This window comes from Leucoraja erinacea, chromosome 10 (assembly GCF_028641065.1).
Source record: "Leucoraja erinacea ecotype New England chromosome 10, Leri_hhj_1, whole genome shotgun sequence".
In the NCBI taxonomy this organism is placed as follows: Eukaryota; Metazoa; Chordata; class Chondrichthyes; order Rajiformes; family Rajidae; genus Leucoraja; species Leucoraja erinaceus.
Genome location: NC_073386.1, coordinates 51,022,569 through 51,045,560, shown reverse-complemented (window position 1 = coordinate 51,045,560; position 22,992 = coordinate 51,022,569). Strand labels below are relative to the sequence as shown.

The window sequence follows — 22,992 nt, the reverse complement described above, 5'->3', positions numbered from 1 at the left end:
ATTGGGAAACCATTTTACTGCATTTTTAAATAGTCTGTTTTTAACTTTGATTCTTAAATGGGAAAACTTCAAGAGGGTGAAAATTGCACCATTTCTTACTAATCTTCATGATTCTAATTCTGTTCCAGGGTGTATCATTGTTATATAATTCTTGTGCCTGCAATACAATTCTCCTCAGACTGTCTTTGCAAAACACTAACAATCATCTTAATTGCACCCGTAGAAATGCAACCTAAACTTGTGCGTTTACGAAGGTGCTTCAAATTAATGTTGCTTTATTTCATTATTGCAATGAGTGAACGGTTATGATTTAAGGGGAGCCCAGAAATTTTCCAAACATTTAGAGTTATTTCTCCTCTAAGATATGGTGGGCCTTATTTTGGGAGGGGTCATTTGTCCTGTAATGTTTCTTAATAGCAACAAGAAATTGATCAATTGGTCTTTAAAGACTTGGATAAATCTAAATTTGTGTCATTAAAGTGGATAAAACTAAAGTGGAATGATGAATGAAGGTTTATATTTTACAATGCTTGGTGGGATGTGCTGCTCAAGCAGTTATTTACATTACTGCATCAGCCATGTTTCCCATTTTCTTGCAGGGAGTGGTTTCCAGTCCAGAGGATACAGTTGATCTTGTCATTGAGGCAGGTCAAATTGTGTCAAACAGTAGCTGCACTGCCGCTACCACTGATGTTGCAACAGAGAGTGATGTAAACACAACAGAAAAGGCTGCCGAGAGCAACTTGCCAGAGCCCAAAGAACAGCGACAGAAGCAGTCTCGTGCAGGTCCAATCAAAGCTCAGAAGGTGAAACTTTGACTCTTGTCCATTGGGGAAAATAGTTTAACCTGCAGGCTGTCAGCTCAGTCATTTGTGGCAAAGGGGGAGATAACTGTAAACTGAAAACCAAGTGCCAAACTATTCACATGCTTCACTCTTTGCTTTGTGTAATTAAGAGCTCAGCATCAATTACTATGTGTGTTTGATATTTGCTGCATATTAGTTGTGTGGGAAGGAACTGCAGGTGCTGGACAGGCCCTTCGGCTCACCGACCAGAGCACCTATATTAAACTACACACACGCTAGGGAAAATATTACAAATTAACATACAAACCTGTATGTCTTTGGAGTGTCGGAATAAACCAGAGCACCCGGGGAAAACCCACGTGGTTACAGGGAGAACATACAAACTCCGTACAGACAGCACTCGTAGTCAGGAGCGAACCAGATCTCTGTCGCTGTAAGGCGGCAACTCTACCGTTGCACCACCGTGCTAACCTCTAACTTTCCTACACTAATTCAGTCAGCCTTCCCATTAACTCTCTCCAAATATGACCTTCAGCCACAAACAATTTGCTATGACCAATTCACCTCAAACCTGCGCAGTTTTTAAACGTGGTAGGATACCTGAGCAACTGTAGGAAACCCATGCGGTCAGAGGGAGCACGTACAGACTCAACACAGGCATTGCCTGAGGTCACGATTGAACCTAGGTCACTGGAGCTGTGAAACAGCAGCTCTACTATATGCACTGTTGAAATCAGTTAGTCATTCAATTTAAATGTTTTTTTAAGCAGGTTAGTTATGAAAGGAAAGTCTTAGCAAACCCAGCATGCAAACTGAAGCAGTGTAAAATTCAGATGAATAATATATTTTATACAGATTTTTTTGTATTACAATATACAGTGTAAAAGATTAATTCACAAACTATTGAATTGCACATTCAGGTTTGAGGAATTGTATGTCAAATAAAGTGTGCATATTCTGAATTACCATCTGATTATAGAAAACAACATAGGATTTAGTGTTACTTGTAAGAACTGAGACTTAAAACTCATTTACTGGTTGCTATTCTTGTTGGCACTTACAGAAAGTTAGAAACGTGTTGAAATGAATGTTTTGAAGTTTAACCTTTAACCTCCATGTCTATTTTTGTAGCTTCCAGAGTTGAGTCTAATGGAGAGCAAAGAACATAAACCTGGCCCCATTGGTAAGGAGCGATCGTTGAAGAACAGGATAGCCAAAGACGTGCAGCAGGCTGAAGCAGAAGGAAAGGAAGATCCCGCGGATGCTGCTGCTGTCGGGAGTCCAGAAGATGCAGAGACGCCAGAGGCTGATGTGGTGGCGGAACTGGGCACTGAGGTAAAGACCATGATATCCGTGCCGGCAACAGAATTTGAAGAAAATCCGAAGGTAATGTCAATGCTTAAAATGACCATAAAACAAAAAAATGGTTTGGTCAGTGACATTGAGTTGAGTTGAGAATGCAAAATGGCTTCGGGGGGGGGGGGGGGGGGGGGGGGGGGGCAGGACTAATGGAACTGAATATTGACATGTGAGGTAATTAAAACAAAACAAAAATTATTCACTTTTTTTTAATTATGTGAGAGATTAAAATACATTTGTGATTGGAGGGATCCAGTGGTCTTGTATAGGCATTGCTGAAAGTGAATGTATGGGTATTACAAGCAATGCATACATACACCTTTAGTTACATTTAGTGATACAGCATGGAAACGGGCCTTTAGGCATCGATCACCCATTCACAATAGCTCTGTTATGCCCCATTCTCTACACACTGGGAGCTATTTACAATGAACCTACAAACCCATACAGGAAACCCACATGATCACAGGGGGAGCATGCAAATATAGTGCACCAGTTTGAGGATTTGAGTACAAGAGTAAAGAATCATACTGCAATTTGGTGGGATCCTGGTATGACTGCACCTGTAATATTTTGTACAAATCCAGTCTCCCTACCTAAGGAAGGATATCCTTCTGTTCGACAACGTGCAACTAGGGGTCATCAGATTGTTTCATGGTAAGGAAGTTCTCTCTTGTGATGAAATATTGGGCAGATTGGTGCAATTTGTGTTTCAAGTTTACTACATTGAGAGGCGATCTCGTGTGTGGTCAGGCTAAAGGGTAATGAATCTTGGGAATTCTCTCCCCAGGGGACTGTGGTGTCTCGGTTGCTAAGTATATTCAAGGTTGATAAATATGTCGATAGTGCCAAAAATAGCACTGAAATAGATTATTGAACAGTACAGCACAAGAACAGGCCCATTGACCCTTAATGTCTGCGCCGAACATGACGCCAAGACTCTTATCTACCTGCGAATAATCCATATCCCTCCATTTCATGCATATCCACGTGCCTGTCCAAAATCCCCTTAAATGCCACTATGGTATGTGCCTCAACCACCAACCGTATGGCAGCACATCCCAGGCACTTACCACCCTCTGTAAAATATAAAGTTGCTCCACACGTCTCCTTTAAAGTTTGCCCCTCTCACCTTAATGCGATGCCCTCTAGTATTTGATTTTTTTTCAATCTTGGGGATAAGGTTTTGACGGTCTCCAACCTTATTGAGTGATGGATGGGGGTCAATGGCCACTATCTTTTGTTATGTTGGATCACTATGTCCTTGACATTCATTTAAATGAGTATTTCTTAGAAAACTAAAAACATATCTTTATAGTAATGTTGCAATGTAGTGGCTCAGAAAGGATGGAATGCGCCAACAATGCAGTTTGTCATGCTAATATGTAGATTCTGCTCATTATTGTGATTAATATTATCCTAACTCATGGAAGTACTTTGTTTGTAACTTAAATCTGTGTGCACAATTACTGTTGGTGTCAGAATGGAAAAAATCAACAACAAAAAGGCATTGATTTAAACTTTAGTCCATGAAGCTCCACAGCTCCAAGCACAAGGACGAGAAGGTTAGACACTCTGTTCTAGTTCAGAAATTATCCTATCGTGATTCCAAAGTGTGGGGATAATTTGATGTAAAATATTTGGGACCATAAAAAACCAGTCTGTCTGCTTGAGAGAAAAGACAGTGTTGGAGTAACTCAGCGGGTCAGGCAGCATCTCTGGAGATCATGGCTATGTGATGCTTTGGGTTGGGACCCTGAAGCTGTATGATTTGTATACTTCTTGTGAGAGCAAAAATATATTTCAACGTTCTGAATATATCAACTTTACATTGTAGGAATCAATAACTGATTACACAGCTCCATCCTCATCACTGCCAGATTCAGTGTCAACTGGCAATAGCAAAATAGAGGAATCGCTGGCCAGCAATGTAAGTAACAGAACAAAGAATACTTGTTTTGTTCTGCTTTTTGAAGTCAGGTTTCACCACAAACGCTTGAGTGGTTAGCTTCATGCTGAATATTACTAAAGCTTAACAGTGTCATGTAGGTGGTCCCATTGCCAGGTTAAGTATAATGTTAATGGCTGTATTATTCTTAATATGGGAATGTCCTGAATGTTTATCCGCACAATAGCAGCGGATTATATTTGCACATAACTTTTAAATTGTTATGTTCTCTTATTTTAAAGATTAGCTTGAACTAAATCAGGTGGAATGCAATTTAAAAATTTCTGCACCCTAAGCCCTTTTCTAAAACCTAATGTATTTATACCTGATGTATTTGCAAGCTGCGTTGTTTAGTATCACCACTGACCTCTTGCGTAAATACAGCAAAAAACAGATACTTACAGTAATGTTAAATGTAATGGTTTAGGATTTTTCTGAACTTTTTTTTGGTTACTGTAGTCTTTCTAGTTCCAGTGAGAGTGTGATGTGTGTTGCCTGCATTTCAGGTGCCCCTGCCCCACACCCTTCCCATCCCCAGGAGGGAGACTCTACAACAGAGCTCCAGCCTGACACCAGTCTCTCCCGCCACTGTCGACTTCACCCTCAAGGTATGTACCTGATCCCTCTAGGGGTATTTTGATATGCAGGGAGAGAGCTGGGTGTGATGCATTTGTACATCGTTTTACCCTACATTTTACCTTCCATCACCGCTACCTGAATTTCCCATGTCCATTAAAATGTCATAATCTGCTACGGTGCTACTCCTTAATATTTTCGCTGGTGTAATGCTTTATGACTGAAGATCAGAAATCTGCACTTCATGCAAAGCAAATCTACGTTAAATACCTTCAGGTCATGAGTATTCCAGGCTGCGATATCGATTTACCTGTATTGTACAGTCATCTACAAAGTCCTTGAAGTTTGCTTCTGTGTTGTCTTCAAGAATTATTTGATAAGATCAACTATTGTTAGGAGGCATCAGTTCTGTTCATGAAATAACTTTTCCGAAGATCGTAAGTGGCTTACCTGCAGCAAATGGAGAGCTAAGCATACCAAGGGTGTAGTCTGATTAAAGTGGAACAGATTTGACAATAACACTGCATCCTCTTTGCAATTGACCCAGTATTAAGATTGAGAGTTGTTTGCTTTTAATTGCTAATTCAACATGTTATAAAATCATATATTCCCATTGTGGGGTTAATTATCTTGCAGCATGGGAGGTGAGCCATTCAGATTATTATACCTTTGTTATCTGTATGAGATAGAAGTTCAATAACCCTGAACATGGCCTTTTCAAATACATATACAACTGCCTATTAACATTTCAGATGGAATTTGGATCCTTTATGTAATGCAATCCTGCTCTGAATGGAGAAAGCAGTTGTCCTCTACCTTGTTAATTTCTTCCCAGGTCATATGTTTTAGGAGCAGAATTAGGCCATTTGGCCCATCATGTCTGCTCTGCCATTCAATCATGGCTGATTTATCTTTCCCTCTCCACCCTAATCTCCTGCCTCCCCATCACCCCTGAATCTGCACTAATCTAGAAATCCTCTATGAAGCTGATTGGTAAACCATTTGGGGTTTTAAAACAATTTGGCAAAGTTGAGTTTTTGAAGTTCAGTGTTGATTGTCATGCAGGAATTTGAACTCACCAGCTCTTGGTTATTAATAATCCAGTGTCTATTGAGCCAGATTTTTTCATGCGTTCTCTACATTGGGTTACATTCATAATAAATGGTGCAAGTGAAGGTGGAGTAGCAATAATAATAATAATAATAATAATAAATTGTATTTATGGGCGCCTTTCAAGAGTCTCAAGGACACCTTACAAAAATTTAGCAAGTAGAGGAAAAACATGTAAGGGGAATGAAATAAATAGTAGAGACATCACTAGTACACAAATTAAAAACAGAATTCAATTCAAAACACAATATGAGGCAATTCAAGCACAGATGAAAAGGGAGGGGGACGTGGGGCTAAGGATAGGCAGAGGTGAAGAGATGGGTCTTGAGGCGGGACTGGAAGATGGTGAGGGACACGGAATTGCGGATCAGTTGGGGGAGGGAGTTCCAGAGCCTGGGAGCTGCCCTGGAGAAGGCTCTGTCCCCAAAACTGCGGAGGTTGGACTTGTGGATGGAGAGGAGACCGGCTGATGTGGATCTGAGGGACCGTGAGGGTTGGTAGGAGGAGAGGAGGTCAGTGAGATATGGGGGGACCAGATGGTGGAGGGCTTTGTGGGTGAGGACCAGGATTTTGTAGGTGATCCGGTGGGAGATGGGAAGCCAGTGAAGTTGTTTGAGGACTGGAGTGATTTGATGCCAGGATTTGGTGTGGGTGATGAGTCGGGCGGCTGCGTTCTGGACCAGTTGGAGTCGGTTTATGTAGGTGGAGCTGATGCCAAGGTGAAGTGAGTTGCAGTAGTCCAGTCGGGAGGAGATGAAGGCACGGATGAGTCTTTCAGCAGCGGGAGGTGTGAGAGAGGGTCTGAGTTTGGCGATGTTGCGGAGGTGAAAGAAGGAGGTTTTAATGACATGGCGGATGTGAGGCTCAAGGGAGAGGGTGGAATCAAAGATCACGCCAAGGTTGCGGGCCTGGGGAGATGGGGAGACAGTGGTGCCGTCGATGGTGAGAGTGGGGTTATTGATTTTGCTGAGTTACAATTACATAAGAGTATAACTTGTGTTTGCTTCAAGTCTCAAATTTGCTCATTTAGTAGTGTAGAGGATCCCAACAATAAAATGTTAATCATTTCTGTAATTCTTCATTTGCGTACAAGTTGCGTACTACCACCCAAACTGGGAAGGGTGACAAGATAAGCCTATACGATAGAACTTTATTGATCCCAGGAGGGAAATTCATCTGCCAACAGTCATAAAACACAAGATACATAAAGGATTGGGGATGTGCAAAGATTTGGGGGGGGGTCAGTCTACGCACGACAGAAGGGAGAGGAGTTGTACATTTTGATAGCCAGATGGAAGAAGGACCTCCTGTGACGTTCTGTCCTGCATCTTGGTGGAATCAGTCTGTTGCTGAAGGTGCTCCTCAGGTTGACTAGTATGTCATGAGCTGTATTGTCCAAGATGCTCCGCAGGTTAAGGAGCATCCTCACCTCCAAGACACCTCTCATGAATCTTCCCATTCACACATTTATAGTTACATTTCCTCTTACTAGTTGCTGCTGTCATTTGTTTTTTCAAATTAAGGATATAATTGGCTTTTGATAGCTTTCCAGTTTTGTACCTGGTTAGTTGGTATAAAAATGTAAATAGTTTTCAAATGTCTAAACACTCGCGAGGAGTTCCCTGGCTTTATTACAGGTCACTGATTTGTTTTTGGTCATGTTGATCCTCGAGTTAATTTGTGCATTAAATTCTTCAATCAAATTGTGTAATTGGTTGGTATTAATAACTTCATTTAATTGTTGGAAAGTATGCCACTGGTCCTTTCCTAAAATTGCACAAACAGTTATTGTATAGTATAGCTCTTTGCTTAACTATTTCAAGGCTTTTAAGTGCTAGCCAAGATTGTTTGGAGTATTGGATAAAAAGGAAATCTAGTGTCTGCCTTGTAGAAAAATTCTCAAAGCAAAAACTAGCGAACCACAGAGACACACCAGCTAAGTTGCACATTAAGTGACTTGGGTTATGTGGGACAGTGGTTGTATACAAAGCTGTCGTTTAACTACATTAAGTAGCATTGTCCCAGACAGTGGGAATTAATTATCCATTCAGTTTTGTGGAAACGTTTGCAATTGGAAAAAGTGGGCAATGTTGTGGTAATTGGACTTTTTAGGTCTCAATTTTTAAAAAGTGTAGCAAGTTCTATTTTAGGAAAATCTTTCAAATGTAGGCTTCTAAAGTACTTTTAAATGACTGTACAGGTTTTAAGCTTAAACCATTGAATGCTTTTACGCATGTAATGAATGTTAGCTGTGTTTAATTTAAATAATCCAGCATTAACGATGGTACCTTTAACATGGTGCGTTTTTGACAGTATCATTGTTTTTGATGTCCGTTGTAATAGAGTATCATTGTCAGGGTTCACTTACCACTAGTCGCTGTTCCATGTTATTCTAACACTTAATTAAAAATTAGGAATGAAAAAACAACAAGATTTTAAAGGTAGATTAATCTTTATTTTTGCACACAAGATATCCCATTTTGTTGCTTAACATCTCAATCCCTGTTATCATCCACTTATTTCAAATTTAAATCATTTTTGTCCAGTCTTGCATATAAATAGATTATGATTTGGGTTTCTGAATGTTAAAACTGATATGTGCCATTAATTTTAGCTTCCACAATGAAAGGAAATCTGATCTTGAATGCGGCAAAAAGTAAAATGGATCTTTTTTTCTGTTTAAGATGGAATGTGCGCGGAAGGCCTGGGAGAACTCGCAGAATGTGGGAGATAAAAGCTCTCCAGTGACCTCTACGGCATCGTCAATCAGCAGCGGTAATGGAAGTAGCAGCATCACTTACAGCTCCTACTCCAGCGCATCCATGCCTCCAATCCCAGTAGCCTCCGTCACACCCACTACATCCCTGTCAGGTAATGGCAGCATGAGAGCACTCTTTACATTATTGCTTCTTATACAATACAAGTAGTGACCAGCAAATCATTCCTATCTCCTGTCGGTCATTTGTAAACCAGTGAAATCAAGGACGAGTCGTGCCCCAGCTACTCCCTCTTCTTACCCCTCCTATCAGCTAAAATTAACATTAAAAGTGTGAAAACGCACACCTCCAGATTCAGGGACAGTTTCTTCCCAACTGTTATCTAGTTGTTAAACCATCCTACCAACACTTAGAGAGCAGTCCTGAGCTACAATATACCTCACTGGAGGCCCTCATACCTCTTTGATCGGACTTTATCTTGCACCAAACGTTATTCCCTGTATCATGTATGTACACTGTGGACGGCTTGATTGTAATCATGTATCGTCTTTCTGCAGACTGGTTAGCAGGCGACAAAAGCTTTGCACTGTACCTCAGTACACACAACAGCAAACTAAACTCATAAGTATTCCTTTTCAATGAATTTAGGTTAAATAAAGGATATGTCTCAACTTTTAATTCATTATAAATCACAAATTAACATTGTAATTAAAGACAAGTGCTGGAATAACTCAGCGGGTCAGGCAGCATTCCTGGAGAACGTGGATAGATTATGTTTTGGGTTAGGACCCTTCAGACATTGACAGTGTAATTATTGTGTTTCTCTCAACTAATTTCCAATCAGGTTTGCATATTATATAAAACTTTTTTCTTGATAATGCCTTTGATAAATGTAGCTAACTGCTGAAAGTAAGCCCGCAGGGGTTAGTTATAATTGTGGTCTTCTCTGTTCTCTACAGGATCAGGGACGTACACCACCTCCTCATTAAGTACTAAAGCAACTTCCACCTCTGACCCACCCAATATTTGTAAAGTCAAACCTCAGCAACTGCAAAGCAGCAATATGGCCCCTGCAAGTCATTTCTCACAGTTAGGCTGCGTAACATCATTGATACCTCAACAACCAAATCCACAGGTGTATGTCTCCCAAGCTGCAGCAGGTTTGTGATGATGATCTAAATCTATGCTTTTTGGTTATGAGCCAATTAAGATTCTTAATATAAAAAGCATGTGGGTTTTCATTTGAAGAGTGCGCTATCCTGTCTTTGTCACTAGAAAATGGTGTTGTTTAACAAAAGAAAAGGGTTAAATCTAATTGGAATTGTTAAATCTAATCAAATCTGATTTTTCTGCTTGTTTAAAACCCTACTCCAGGATATGAGAGAATTGTGTGCTTTGAAAATCCTCATAGCCCATGCCCACTTATCAGTCTTTGATACTAAGGTCAAGTTAGGAAACTGTGCACGAGGATAGCACAGTGATGCAGCTGGTGGAGCTGCTGCCTCAGCGCCAGAGTCCATGTTCGGTCCTTACCACGGGTGCTGTCTGTATGGAGTTTGCATACTCCCCCTGTGAACCCCTGTGTGGGGTTTCCTTCACTCCGACATCACAATGTCATGCATGTTTGTGGGTTAATTGGTCTCTGTAAAATTGCCTTTAATGCGTATAGAGTGGGATAGCATTGAACTAGTGAGAGCGTGTGATCAATGGTTTGTATGGAGTCCGTGGGTCCGTTTCCATGTTGTATCTTTCAATCAACACTAATGTCGTTTTGTAGTTGCAATTTTGTCATTAGTTTATGAAGACCAGGGCTTCTGCTGTATTTCTGACATAGCAAGAAATTGCAGCATTTAGACATTAGAGATACAGCATGGAAACAGGCCCTTCAGCCCACCTAGTCCGTGCCAACCAGCCATCACCCTGTACACTAGCACCATTCCGTCACATTAGGGACAATTTACAATTTTTACCGAAGCCGATTAACCGACAAACCTGTACATCTTTGGACTGTGGGAGGAAACCGGAGGAAATCCACATGGTCACAGGAATAACGTTCAAAATCCGTACAGACAGCATCCATAGTCAGGATTGAACCCGGGTCTCTGAAGCTGTAACGCTGTGGCTCTACCTCCACCCCTTAGATGCAGCCAAGAATTGTTGGAATCTTGCATGGAACATAAAGTTCTGGAGTAACTCGGCAGGTCAAGCAGCACCTCTGGAGGACATGGATTGGTGATGTTTCAGCTCGGGCATGTCTTCCACAGGTGCTGATTGACCCGCTGAGTTACTCCAACACTTTGTGTTCTAAATTGGATAGTCCAATTGATGCTGCATCTGACATGAAAGCTGTACTGTGGCATGGTTGTCAATTAGCATACTGACCTCTGGGTTGTAGTTTTATTTCCGCGTGATCTTCAATGCAGCAGCCGTGTTTTCAATATGCAATAGCGTCTTTTCTTGATTTGATTCATTCAATGAAGTTAATGTTCATTCACTGTAACTTATACAACACTTGGTAATGGCAATCATATGGAACCAAATTTGGGAAGCGTAACTACTATAAATGTGCACGTGATCAAAAATAAATTTCTACGCTGCTGTTTCTTACTTTTGTTTGTCTTGTTTTCAAATTATACTGTGTTAAGTACAGATGTAATAAAGAAAATATTTTCAATTTGGTTTAAAGAGCCTACAGCACAAATCCCAACCTTTTATATGGATACCAGCCATTTGTTCAGCACACAGCATCCTCGTTTGGCTCCTCCAACTCTGGCACAACAGCAAGGCTACCAGGCAGGGCCTTCTCAAGTAAGGTTTTGCATTTTCAGAATTGCTTGGTTGTTTCTGGTATTCAGTTTGGGTAAGCTACTGAATTCCAGTCTGCTAAAGGAGGAAGTAGCCTGACATTTTATTAATTGAAACCCCAGTTTAACTTTTACTCGTCCACACTAGAGGGCAGATCAGGGCCTTGTTGGAGGCCTTTTCATTTGGGCGTTAGTCTTCAAGGGAATGATCGGCAGTGGATTGCAAGTTTTGTTCTGATTTCCAAATTGCCAATTGGTCATTACCTTGCTGGACTTATCATTGGCGTAATGATTGGCTTTAGAAACTGCCGGTGTGAGTTTTACAAAACAAAAGATATAAAAGTGCTGGAATATCTAAGCGGGTCGCTGGAGAACAACCCTGGAGCCCCCCCCCCCCCCCATCCTGGATGTCACCTATCCATGTTCTCCTGAAATGCTGCCCGACCCGCTGAGTTTTCTCGCACTTTGCGTCTTTCAATGTTTGGTTGTCTTGGGTTAATTTATAATTTAGTGGAGTATGATCTTTTGGGAACAATGCTTTCAGTTATAAATTACATTCAAAGTAGGAACAAATTTCCAAAATTGACAAATCTTCTTAGTAACGTGTTCTAATGAATTTGTGGCCAATTAAGTTTGACAGGCTGAAACAGCAGAATATTCTTTCCACAGAAAAACTGAGCTTTGATGTGAATTTTCTTGAACTGACCATTTTCCTTGATGTTTTGCTTCAGGCGACTACAGTTCAACAGATCTCCATTCCTATATATGCACCGATTCCTGGACAGCCTCAGGCCCCACTCGGCTTAGGAGGAGGCCCTTCTGTTTCACAGGCCCAGGAAATGTTCAGCACATCCCTGCAACCATTTAGGTAAAGCTGCTGCCAAACGCCTCAGGCTGTTTTATTACAGTTGTATGTTTATCTTTGATATCAAGTGCAAAAATTCTTCGTGGATTTAAACGGAACACTACGCACAATAATTCAGCGGGTCAGGCAGCATCTCGGGAGAAGATTAGAGCGGCATGGTGGCACAGCGATAGAGTTGCTGCATTACTGTGCCAGAGACCCGTGTTTGATCCTGGTTAAGGGTGCTGTCTGTACGGAGTTTGTACGTTCTCCCTGTGACCGCGGGGGTTTTCTCTCGGTGTGCTCCGCTTTCCTCCCACATTCCAAAGATGTAGAGGTTTGTAGGTTCATTGGATTTGGTAAAATTGTAAATTGTCCCTTGTGTGTAGGATAGTGCTAGTGTACAGGGATCACTGATTGCAGTAGACTCGATGGGCCGAAGGGCCTATTTCCTCGCCATATCTCTAAAGTAAAAGTCAGAGCCCACAATGTCCTTGCCAGCCATGATGCCAAGTCAAACTAATCATCTCTGCCTGCACATGATCCATATCCCTCCATTCCTATCCGTGTCTGTCAAAAACCCTCTTAAACACCACTATCGTACCTGCCTCCACCACCACCCCAGGCATTGTGTTCTAGGCTCCCGTCGCCCTCTTGTGGGCGAGGGGGAAAACTTGCCCCATTCATCTCCTTTAAACTTTGGCCCGCACCTGAAAACTATGCCCTCCAGTTTCAGACATTTCCATCCTATGGGGGGGTGGGGGTGGGGGCAAGAAATCCAGTTAAATTTCTGCAAATGTTTGAAGCATTCAAAATTCCTGCTGATCGCCAGAATAGGATTCCATTAGTTGGATCAAGAAACAAAGCGCTGGAGTAACTCAGCGGGTCAGGCAGCATCCCTGGAGAATATGGATAGGTGATTTTTCAGGTCGGGACCCTTCAGAATTACTCAGTTGAATCAACAGGTTAATGCGCATAATGTTGATACCTAAACTTGCATGATAACTCCCGTTTAGATATTTCAGTCTGGTTATTTCTAATCTGGTATCAGCCATGATCACATTGAATGGCGGTGCTGGCTCAAAGGGCCGAATGGCCTACTCCTGCACCTATTGTCTATTTAAATTTATTTTTAAATTTCCCCAAAAGATTTACTTGATATAATTTAAATTCTTGGTTTAATTTATGCCCCTTCCTAAAACTTTGAAACAAAGAACTGCAGATGCTGGTTTATACCAAAGATAGACACAATGTGCTGGAGTAACTCAGTGGGACAGGCAGCATCTCTGTAGAAAAAGGATAGGTGACATTTCAGGGCGGGACCATTCTTCAGACTGATGAAGGGTCCCGACTGGAAACATCACCCATCCTCTTTGTCCAGAGATGCGACCTGAGCCGCTGACTTACTCTAACACTTTGTGTCTATCCTTCCTAAAACCTGTTGTCTACAGGTTACTTGGGAACGCATCTCTTGTTGTAGTTTTATTGACTAGCTTCTCCACTTTGCATCTTACAGGACTCAGCAGGCTTTCCTACAAAGCAACATGTCGCAGCCATCCCCTGTGGTCCTCTCGAGCGCTGCCTTGCACAACTTCTCGGCAGTTCAGGCCCAAGATCTAGCCAAAGCCCAGTCGGGCCTGGCTTTTCAACAGACATCCAACCCACAGCATATCCCCATCCTTTATGAGCATGCTTTAAGTCAGGGTTCTGGCCTTGGTGGATCTCAACTTCTAGACACTCATCTGATACAGGTACGTTCAAACAATGTCCGCGGTAGTTAACGATGCTAAGGGCAATATTGTTTGCATTGAAACATTTTTCAGTCTGCAATTATCAAAAGTGTTGCATGGGTCTGCTTTTAAAGGGGAACTCTAATCAGTGGCATGTGCAGGGTCTGAGAACAGGAGAAGCTGATGCAGGCAACTACAATATATGCTACCATACCTTTCAACAATTTCATAGGAAAGTAAGTACTCCCTCTAAAGAAATATTTTAAAATGTATTCTGTATTGTTAACTTAATTGGAAAACTTCATAAAATTGTGTTGGTTTGATTTTTTTTCTTCTCGTGGCTTATGTTTCATCCCTGTCCTGTATGAGAACACAAGCTGAAGTAAAATGGGTCGAATATGCATTTGGGGGCAAAGATGCCACCCAATTTATACTCTTAAGACCTGACTCCAGCAGGAATACATTCCAATATGTTCTTCATCAATAAAAGGCACCATTCCTGCTCCTCCCACTACATGCTTTATTTTTTAGCTCGGCCTATAACAGTGCTGCCTTTTACTTCGTTTCTCTGATTCCTATAGCTCCATATGACCCATTCTTTCCCCCCCCCCCCCCCCCCCCCCCCCCCCCCGACAATGTACTCTCCTTTATATATAGATGCGGCCATTTTGATTATTTTTCCCACCATTTACTTTTCTTTCCATTTCCTGGAAGACTTGGTTCCTGTTGAAATAAACACATTGAATTTTCCAGGATTGAGTTAATGAATGTTGGTGTGTGGGTCAGAAGCCATCCAGTTTTTAAATGGAATTCCCTTCAAACCATTGAATTTTAAAAAGATTGTACTGTTTGGATATTCCTTCTGCTAATGTGCTTGACATTAACTTGAACTCCCATGTTTCTGTGTAGGCAAGACCGGGTCTAACTCAGCCGTCCAACCTTTTTGCAGGTCAGGTTCAACAACCTGGCCAAAGTAACTACTATAGCACAGCTCAGTCACCCAATGCTGCTCTGCAACAGGTAAAGAAAAGTTTCGGGTGTCTTTCTGTGTGCATCTAAATCATCAAAATGTTTTTCATAGTGGGTTATACTTAACATTTTCATAAGTTGTCGGAGCAGAATTGGGCATTCGGCCCATCAAGTCTACTCCGCCATTCAATCACGGCTAATCTATCTTTTCTTCCCTTTAACCTTTGATACCCATACTAATCAAGAACCGATCAATCTCCACCTTAAAAATACGCATTGACTTTGCCCCCACAGCCTTCTGTGGCAATAAATTCCACAGATCCACCACCCTCTGACACAAGAAATTCCTCCTCGCCTCCCTTCTAAAGGAACGTCCTTTTATTCTGAGGCTATGACCTCTGGTCCGTGACTCTCCCACTGGTGGAAACAACCTCTCAGCATCCTCTCTGTCCAGTCCTTTAAAATTGAATGCCGCCTTTAATCGTCTACTTGCTGATAATTTGACTGCTTCCGTTTTCTTATTTGCTCTCATCTCAAAGATCTGTCTATCCCCATCAACCTGGAGGCCAGGCTCCCAACATATTCAGTGGTCGGCAATGAGGGGTTCACTGCCGGAGCCACAGAACTGGTCCTCTGAATTCCCAATATCCTTTGGGGGAAGTGCCTGTAACTAATTGAATGCTGTTCGCTTCACTATTGTCACTACCCAAGTGAAGCAATGATTGTTGAGAGTGTCAGTAAAAATGGTGAAGGAGCTTTTCAGTTCTGCTGTTAACTTTGTTCGTTTGTATCCCCAGGTGACATTGCCCCTACCAGGTTCGCAGCTTTCCTTATCCAACTTTGGATCAGCGGGGCAACCTTTAATTGCTTTGCCCCAATCCATGCAACCTCTACAACACAACCCAGCGCAGGCCCACAACCTCAGTAGGCCTGCGCAGATGAACCAACCTTACAGAGGGCTGATTGCCACAGGGACGCAGGCTGGCATGATTTCTGCAGCGGGGAAGGTAGAGAAATGAAGAGTTACTCGTTGTTTTTGATTCATAAAATGTAACATTCATTTTGGAAAGTTTTTTACTGGGGGGGTGGGGGGGGGGGGGGGGGAATTCTCTTGCACTAGCTTATGATGCGTGGGTGAAAGTGGAACTTTGTGTTTCAGATGGCAGAGATGGATCTAAAGCCTTATGGATGTAGTGTGGACGTGAAGCCGGGTACCCCACCGATCAATGTGCGAAGTATCACACCAACCTCCAGTCCATTCAGGTAAATTCTATACGTACTGGGGCAAATGATGATGTAACACATTACATTACTGCCATCACGGCCACCACACATTCTCTACCCAAATATTATTTTCCTGCATTCAATTCAAAATCAGTTACACTTTTCTTTTGCTGGAGGAACATGTTGAAGTCGACAAGCCCAAGTATGTTTAAGTCCACTGTCTAAGGGCCTGTCCCACTTGCCGATTTTTTTTGGCGACTGCCGGCGTCATATCAGTGTCGCCAAAACATTTTGAACATTTCAAAATCCAGCGGCGACAAAAAAAATGTTGCAAAACTTGAAAATACACCGCGTGTCATTATGTCATCACGCTGCAAATTTTTCGGCGACCTGATACGTCAGTCAATGATGCCAGCAGTCGCCGAAAAAAATCAGTAAGTGGGACAGGCCCTTCAGCTTGCTGCTGATTCCGCAGCTCATCGGCTGGACTGAGCTTCTGGTACAGTTGTCCCCATGTTGAATTTCTGACCCTCAAACCCCCTTCAAGCCTGTCATCATCCCTCCCTTAACTTTGCCTGCCTTCATTGTCCCTGGTCCTGAAATATTTTTGACTCCTGAATTTGACTCTTCCTATCTCCTACTCTCCAAACAAGCTCAAACCAAACACGGCAATCTTTAATCTTGCCTGATCTAAATGGACTTGACAGTTCCCAAACGTCTTAGTAATTAGATGTTTTGTTCCCTGTTTCTTTAACTCGCCTCATTTCTTCCGCCCTGCTACAACTCTGGGTCCCTTTTGTAAGACTGCTTCAACCAAGCTTTTGTCTGTCGGCCTAATCTCCTCATGCCACCACATTCCCTGCAGTGTTCCTGTGCATATTTGTCTCCCTTAACGGTGCTACATAAATGTCAGGAGTTTTATTAATTTGCTGTAATGGGTCTGAGGATGTAATTGTCAATGTGTTTGTCCATAGAAACCAACTAGTTTTTTAACCTGTAACTTTACCACACAATACCCAGCATCTTGGGATCTTTAGATGCATTGTAGCGAGGCATAGTCATGGAATTTAACAGATGACTAAATGAATTTCTGAAAATTGACTAGTTACTGTGATTTACTTTCCCATAACTTCCCTGTTCTGGGAAAGACGGCATCAAGCTGGAAAGAGTGCAGAGCAGATTTGAGAATGTTGTCAGGGCCTGAGTGACAGTGAGAGATTGAGAAGACTAGGACTTTATTCCTTGGAGCACAGGAAGCCAAGGGGTGATCCTAGAGGTGTATAAAATTGTACAGATTACGGCCTGTATTACGGCAGCTATATTAGAGTTGCAAACAAAGTCATAGTAGGAGCAAAGAGGTCCTTCTGCAGTTGTACAGGGCTCTAGTGAGACCAAACTTGGAGTATTGTGTGCAGTTTTGGTCACCAAATTTGAGGAAGGACATTCTTGCAGCGTAGGTTCACGAGGTTAATTCCCGGGATGGTGGGACTGTCATATGTTGATAGAATGGAGCGGCTGGGCTTGTATACTCTGTAATTTAGAAGGATGAGAGGATATCGTATTGAAACATATGATTATTAAGGGATTGGACATGCTAGAGGCAGGAAACATGTTCCCGATGTCGGGGGAGTCCAGAACCAGGAACCACAGTTTAAGAATAAGGGTTAGGCCATTTAGAACGGAGACGAGGAAAAACTTTTTTACCCAGTTATGAATCTGTGGAATTCTCTGCCTCAGAAGGCAGTGGAGGCCATTCTCTGGATACTTTCAAGAGAGAGTTTGATAGAGCTCTTAAAGTTAGCGGAGTCAGGTGATATGGGGAGAAGGCAGGAACGGGGTACTGAATGTGGATGATCAGCCATGATCGCAGTGAATGGCGGTGCTGGCTCGAAGGGCCGAATGGCCTACTCCTGTACCTATTGTCTATTTGACAGAACTGTGATTTCATTCCAAGGTAAAAGACAAATCATTTGATGAACTTGCAGTGAATATTGTGATTTTTTTTTTGTTTCATCTTTAGAGCGAGCTCCACAAGCCCCAACAGCCAGTCTAGCAAGATCAACAACATGGTCTATCAGAAACAGTTTTCTACTGCTGCTGGAGTTCGGATAGCCCAGCCTTACCCCCCACAATTTCCACCACAGGTACGTGTTTCAATTGCAGGCTCGAGCTTCGGCTAATATCTCTGTTGCCATTTCCTTTCAGTTCACACGTTTTAAGATGACAGCAAAGTCTTAGCATGTTTGAAGTAAGCGTAAAAGATAAGTCAGTGTGAAGAAGGGTCTCGACCCGAAACGTCACCTATTCCTTTGCTCCATAGATGCTGCCTCACCCGCTGAGTTTCTTCAGCATTTTTGTCTACCTTCATAATGAATTTTCTTTCCACTTTGCATTTTTCTCAAACATATGAAATAAAATCTTTAAGATTGAATTTCTTACTGAAAATTAACCTTAAAACCTGCCAACTATCCATCGCATGACTACTTTGTAGAGTTTTAATACTTTAAAATCATACTGAGCTGGTAAGATGTTGCTAGTGACCTTATTTTTCACTCTTTGTGACCAGTTTTTGGACCTAATCTGTTTGTTTAGCTTTATTCTGGCCTGGGTTGAATAGATGTGGAGAGGATGTTTCCACTAGTGAGAGAGTCTAGGACCAGAGGTCATAGCTTCAGAATAAAATCATGTACCTCTTTGGAAAGGAGATGATAATGAATTTCTTTAGCCAGAGGGTGGTGAATCTGAAATTAATTGCAGGGCGAGTCATTGGGTATTTTTAAGGCGAAGATTGACAGTTTCTTGATTAGTGCGGGTGTCGGGGGTTATGGGGCGAAGGCAGGAGAATGGAGTAGAGGGGGAAAGATCGATCAGCCATGATGAATGGCACAGTGACTGACTTCTGTGAAAGTCATTTGGACTAAATGGGCCGAATGGCCTAATTCTACTACAATAACTTATGAACGTTATTCCTTAAATCCTGAAACCTAACCGTGCTTGTTTCAAGGTTCGAACTCTGCTGATTATCATTGTAAGTGATATCTGTTGTATATTAATCATAAAGAGAAAATGGTTGAATAAACAGGCAAACTATCATTTGTTTTTGTATGCCTCCAGGCAGCGCTATATCTTGAATTTAAACCATCTAACTACAATTTGAGCTTTAAGTGTCTTGTTTTCTAGAATTACATCTAATGTTTCCAGAGTGCATAACAGCATTGCCCAATAATATGGAGATGACAGGTATGGGCCAGGCTCATGGCCGTTCTTCCTGTGTTTGTGAACACTTTATGGGCCATTTGACAGTTTATGGGCCATTTGAGCGAGTACCCCAAATTCTAAATCCATCTGACCACCAAGAGATAAGATGAAACGGTTCAATAGCCAAAACCCTGGTTGATTTACCACCTTGCCTCCTGCCATGTGCAAATTAGGAAGCATGGACTATATCAAAATCCCCAATCGTTACCCTATTCATCTTCTCCGCCTTGAAAAAAAATGCAACTGATGCAAGAATTCCTCCTTTGCCTTCATTTTTATTGTCATTTTATTTATGTAGCATTCCACTGTTTTTAAAAAAAACTTTGGTGCCAGCTGCAATGCAACTGCAGTGTGTAGATGCTATGGGGAATTACATTCCATTCTGATTGTTTTCACTAGATGCTTTCCCAACCTAATCTGGTCCCTCCATTGGTGAGACCCCATGGAAACACCTTCTCGGCTCCTGTACAGAGACCTCCAATGCCTCTGACAAATCAGATGCAATCTCAAATGACCACGGGTATCATCGTCCACAACCGTCCTCAACACACACCAAGGGTTCCTGCAGCCCACACCCAGGGCATCCGTGGAAACCAGGCCCAAGCTGCTATGATGGCTGAGCAGGATTTGAAGGTTAGCACTGTTGGCAGTTATGTGAAAGTCATATCTATAATTGAAAACGTCACTTAATGCAACTAGTCTTCTTGGAAATGAAGTGTGGTTGATGGATATTACAGGAAAAAATATTATTTTACTTTGTCCTTTAATTCAGCTATAATACATGTTACAGCTGCTACTTTATAGAATTGCACACTGGCGCAGCAGCAGTTGCTTCCTTACAACGTCAGGGACCCAGGTTCGATACTGACCGCAAGTGCTATCTGTACGGAGTTTGTACGTTCTCCCTGTGGTGCTCCAAATTCGTCCCACATGTCAAAGATTTGTAGATTAATTAGCTTCTGTAAATTGTAAGTTGGCCCTAGTGTCTAGGATAGAGCTAGTGTTCGGGGGGTGATTACTGGTCGGCGCAGACTCGATGGGCCGAAGGGCCAGTTTCCACGCTGCATCTCTGAAGTCTTAACAATAATTAACTATCATTGTAAAAATTGCACATTCCCAGTTTAAATTATCCTTATTGTTGGAACTGATACCAACCTTTTTGTGTCAGTGGTGTTTTCATAGTCTACTTGCTCATTTTCTAATACAGAAATCATTAAAACCTTAAAAATTAATGTGCATATTAAAATCGAGTAGCAGTCTGCACAAAACAAGCACAAGAAATCCTCAGTGACTATCTTGTATATTTTGTGACCATATACTCTTGCAATGTCTGATCTTTGGTTTAATCATTGAGGTGGTTAACGTTCATTTTTTGTGCCCAAGAGGATGGTATGGGGGGGGGGGGGGAAACTGCTCAAATTAATGATTCAGTTTGCCTAAACATTATCACTCAAATTCTAACATTGAAATAGCTTCCTCGTACCTTTAACAATGTTATTTTCTCCTTCCTCATTTTTCCTTATCTAACACCTTTTCATCTCTGGCCTTTGTCACTTACTCCATCGTGGAGGACCTCCACCAACAGGTCCTCCACCAACCTGTACACACTGGTCACTTGTCAGGCTTTGTCCTGTCTCCACCTCCCTTCTCCTGATGTCTCCCCCACTGCTACAAATGAGTCTGAAGACAGCTCTCGATCTATCCTTTCCTTCCACAGATGCTGCCCGAGTTCCTCCAGTGTTTCACGTATTTTTTGTTAATATTTCCCATCTCTCCCGCTGTGGAATTCATTGCCACAAACGGCTGCGGAGGCCAAGTCATTGGGTATTTTTAAAGTGGGGATTGACAGGTTCTTGATTAGTGCGGGTGTTGGAGGTTATGGGGAGAGTGAGGTTGAGAGGGAAAGATAGAGCAGCCATTATTGGATGACAGAATAGACTGGAAAGGCCAAATTCTGCTCCTTTGACATGATCTCCCACACACACTCTGCTTTCGCGAGCGGCTGCTGTTCTCATCCAGAATAAGAGTTCTCATTGTTCCTTTCCTCGTTCCAGGCGAAGCAGCGTGCTGAGGTACTTCAATCCACCCACAAGTTCTTCATCGACCAGCAGCAGCAGCAAATCAAGCAGCCGGTGAGCAAGGCTCACAAAAGCGAGGGCAACGTGAATAAAAGCGCTGAGAGTGGGGCCGGCATCCCGGGCTCCAGAGAGGAGAAAGTAGAGGAGAAGCCTGTCCCGGCTCAGCCCGTGGTGTCCAAGCCTGTTCGAACAGGACCAATCAAACCTCAAGCAGTGAAGACAGAAGAAACAAAATCCTAAGTTGCTGGTGAACGTAGTGAGTGGGTGTCATGGGCACCTCGCGGGCAGTAATGGGGGCTCTTCTCTGTGAGATGGGAGCAGGAAGGTAGAGGGCTCAAATTGTGAACATTTCTTTAACAACAAAGTGAGACGTGAAGTAGTGAAGTGAAAGCTGAACTATCTTAAAGCGTGTAGATTTGAACAGATCATATTTTGACCAGTGGCGAATCCTAGATATGTAAACTAATCCTTTGCTGAACATTTAGTGTTGACGTTTGAATCTTGAAGATTTGAAAAGGCAATGTCTGACTTGTGACATTTCTTTTTCTTGAGGTAATCACTGAAACTAGGTAAACGTGGACAGGGCGGTGAATGGAAGCTAACCATTTTACAGGTTTTATGGTAATGAATTAATTAATCCTTGTTTAAAAACTTATCATTTAAAAATTTTCATGAGCTTAATTACAGTAAGGACAAAATAATCTGCAGTCAGTGAATAACATGTATTGAGCCTATTAATTTCCAATTGTTTATGCAAGACATTTTAATCACAAGTCTAATATTGCCTTTTTTGATTATATGCTAGCATTTTAGTTGTAGGATGTATTGTATAATACCACGTGAATGTAAGATATCTTGTTTATTTGCTTATGATCAATCATTAATTAGTAACTGTGCCAGCCGCACAGATGTTTTTATTACAGAAATGTTAACCAGGATTGATTTAAAAATAGATTCTGATGAAGGTACAAATCTAGAGGATTGCTGTTATTGGTATACAGAAACGTTGGCACAAAGTCTGAGCTGAGAACGATTTATTGGTGTATATTTTTGTCACGTGGCTGGTGGCACTGGAAAGGAGACACTGAAAAATTGCTTTCCGTCAGTCATGTTTTGACGGTCAGTTTAATTTGCTTTCTTTGAAAACTTGGCTGTGATGTCTGGTTTTTGAGTTTTGTATTCCATCTGTACTGTGTATTTGTTTGGCATTGTACAGAAGTTAACAGCCATATTGGTATAGAAAGATTATACTTTAATTTTTTTCATTTGTACAGGGTTAACGCACTATTAAATATGTACGATCTTATTTACAATTAATTTGGTTTGGTTATATAACTAATAAAATAAGCTCTGAAATGTTTTCAGATTCTTGTACTTTATTTCAAGAGTACCTCTGCCTTAAATGTGGACACAGACTTCGTTTTGCCAAGTGTGGTGGATGCATTGTCAACATCGTCCAGTTTAGTGAGGCTCCACCTCTGTTTAGTCCATCAGCACATAATTAGGTTACCTTTCCCACACTAGAAATTGCTGTGCCAGAAGAAATTGGTTAAATAGAAAGGAACTGCA

At 41.9% G+C, this 22,992-nt stretch overlaps 1 protein-coding gene across 16 annotated transcripts in view; it reads left to right on the top strand.

Moving 5' to 3' along the window:
• The window catches only part of prrc2c (proline-rich coiled-coil 2C), a 67,741-nt gene extending 44,958 nt beyond the window's left edge, over nt 1-22,783 (top strand). For 5 of the 16 annotated variants that reach the window (XM_055642266.1, XM_055642267.1, XM_055642271.1 and 2 more), the window contains exons 21-36: nt 600-806; nt 1,938-2,192; nt 4,003-4,095; nt 4,620-4,721; nt 8,484-8,670; nt 9,476-9,676; nt 11,203-11,324; nt 12,052-12,188; nt 13,681-13,915; nt 14,029-14,130; nt 14,804-14,914; nt 15,661-15,870; nt 16,005-16,126; nt 18,108-18,231; nt 19,745-19,978; nt 21,400-22,783. In XM_055642266.1, the coding sequence (XP_055498241.1) occupies nt 600-806; nt 1,938-2,192; nt 4,003-4,095; nt 4,620-4,721; nt 8,484-8,670; nt 9,476-9,676; nt 11,203-11,324; nt 12,052-12,188; nt 13,681-13,915; nt 14,029-14,130; nt 14,804-14,914; nt 15,661-15,870; nt 16,005-16,126; nt 18,108-18,231; nt 19,745-19,978; nt 21,400-21,663 (2,706 nt within the window). In that variant the 3' untranslated portion in view covers nt 21,664-22,783. The remainder of the gene's footprint in view (nt 1-599; nt 807-1,937; nt 2,193-4,002; nt 4,096-4,619; nt 4,722-8,483; nt 8,671-9,475; nt 9,677-11,202; nt 11,325-12,051; nt 12,189-13,680; nt 13,916-14,028; nt 14,131-14,803; nt 14,915-15,660; nt 15,871-16,004; nt 16,127-18,107; nt 18,232-19,744; nt 19,979-21,399) is intronic. The other 11 variants (XM_055642282.1, XM_055642268.1, XM_055642280.1 and 8 more) reach the window with 9 other exon arrangements.
• The last annotated feature ends 209 nt before the right edge of the window (nt 22,784-22,992 follow it).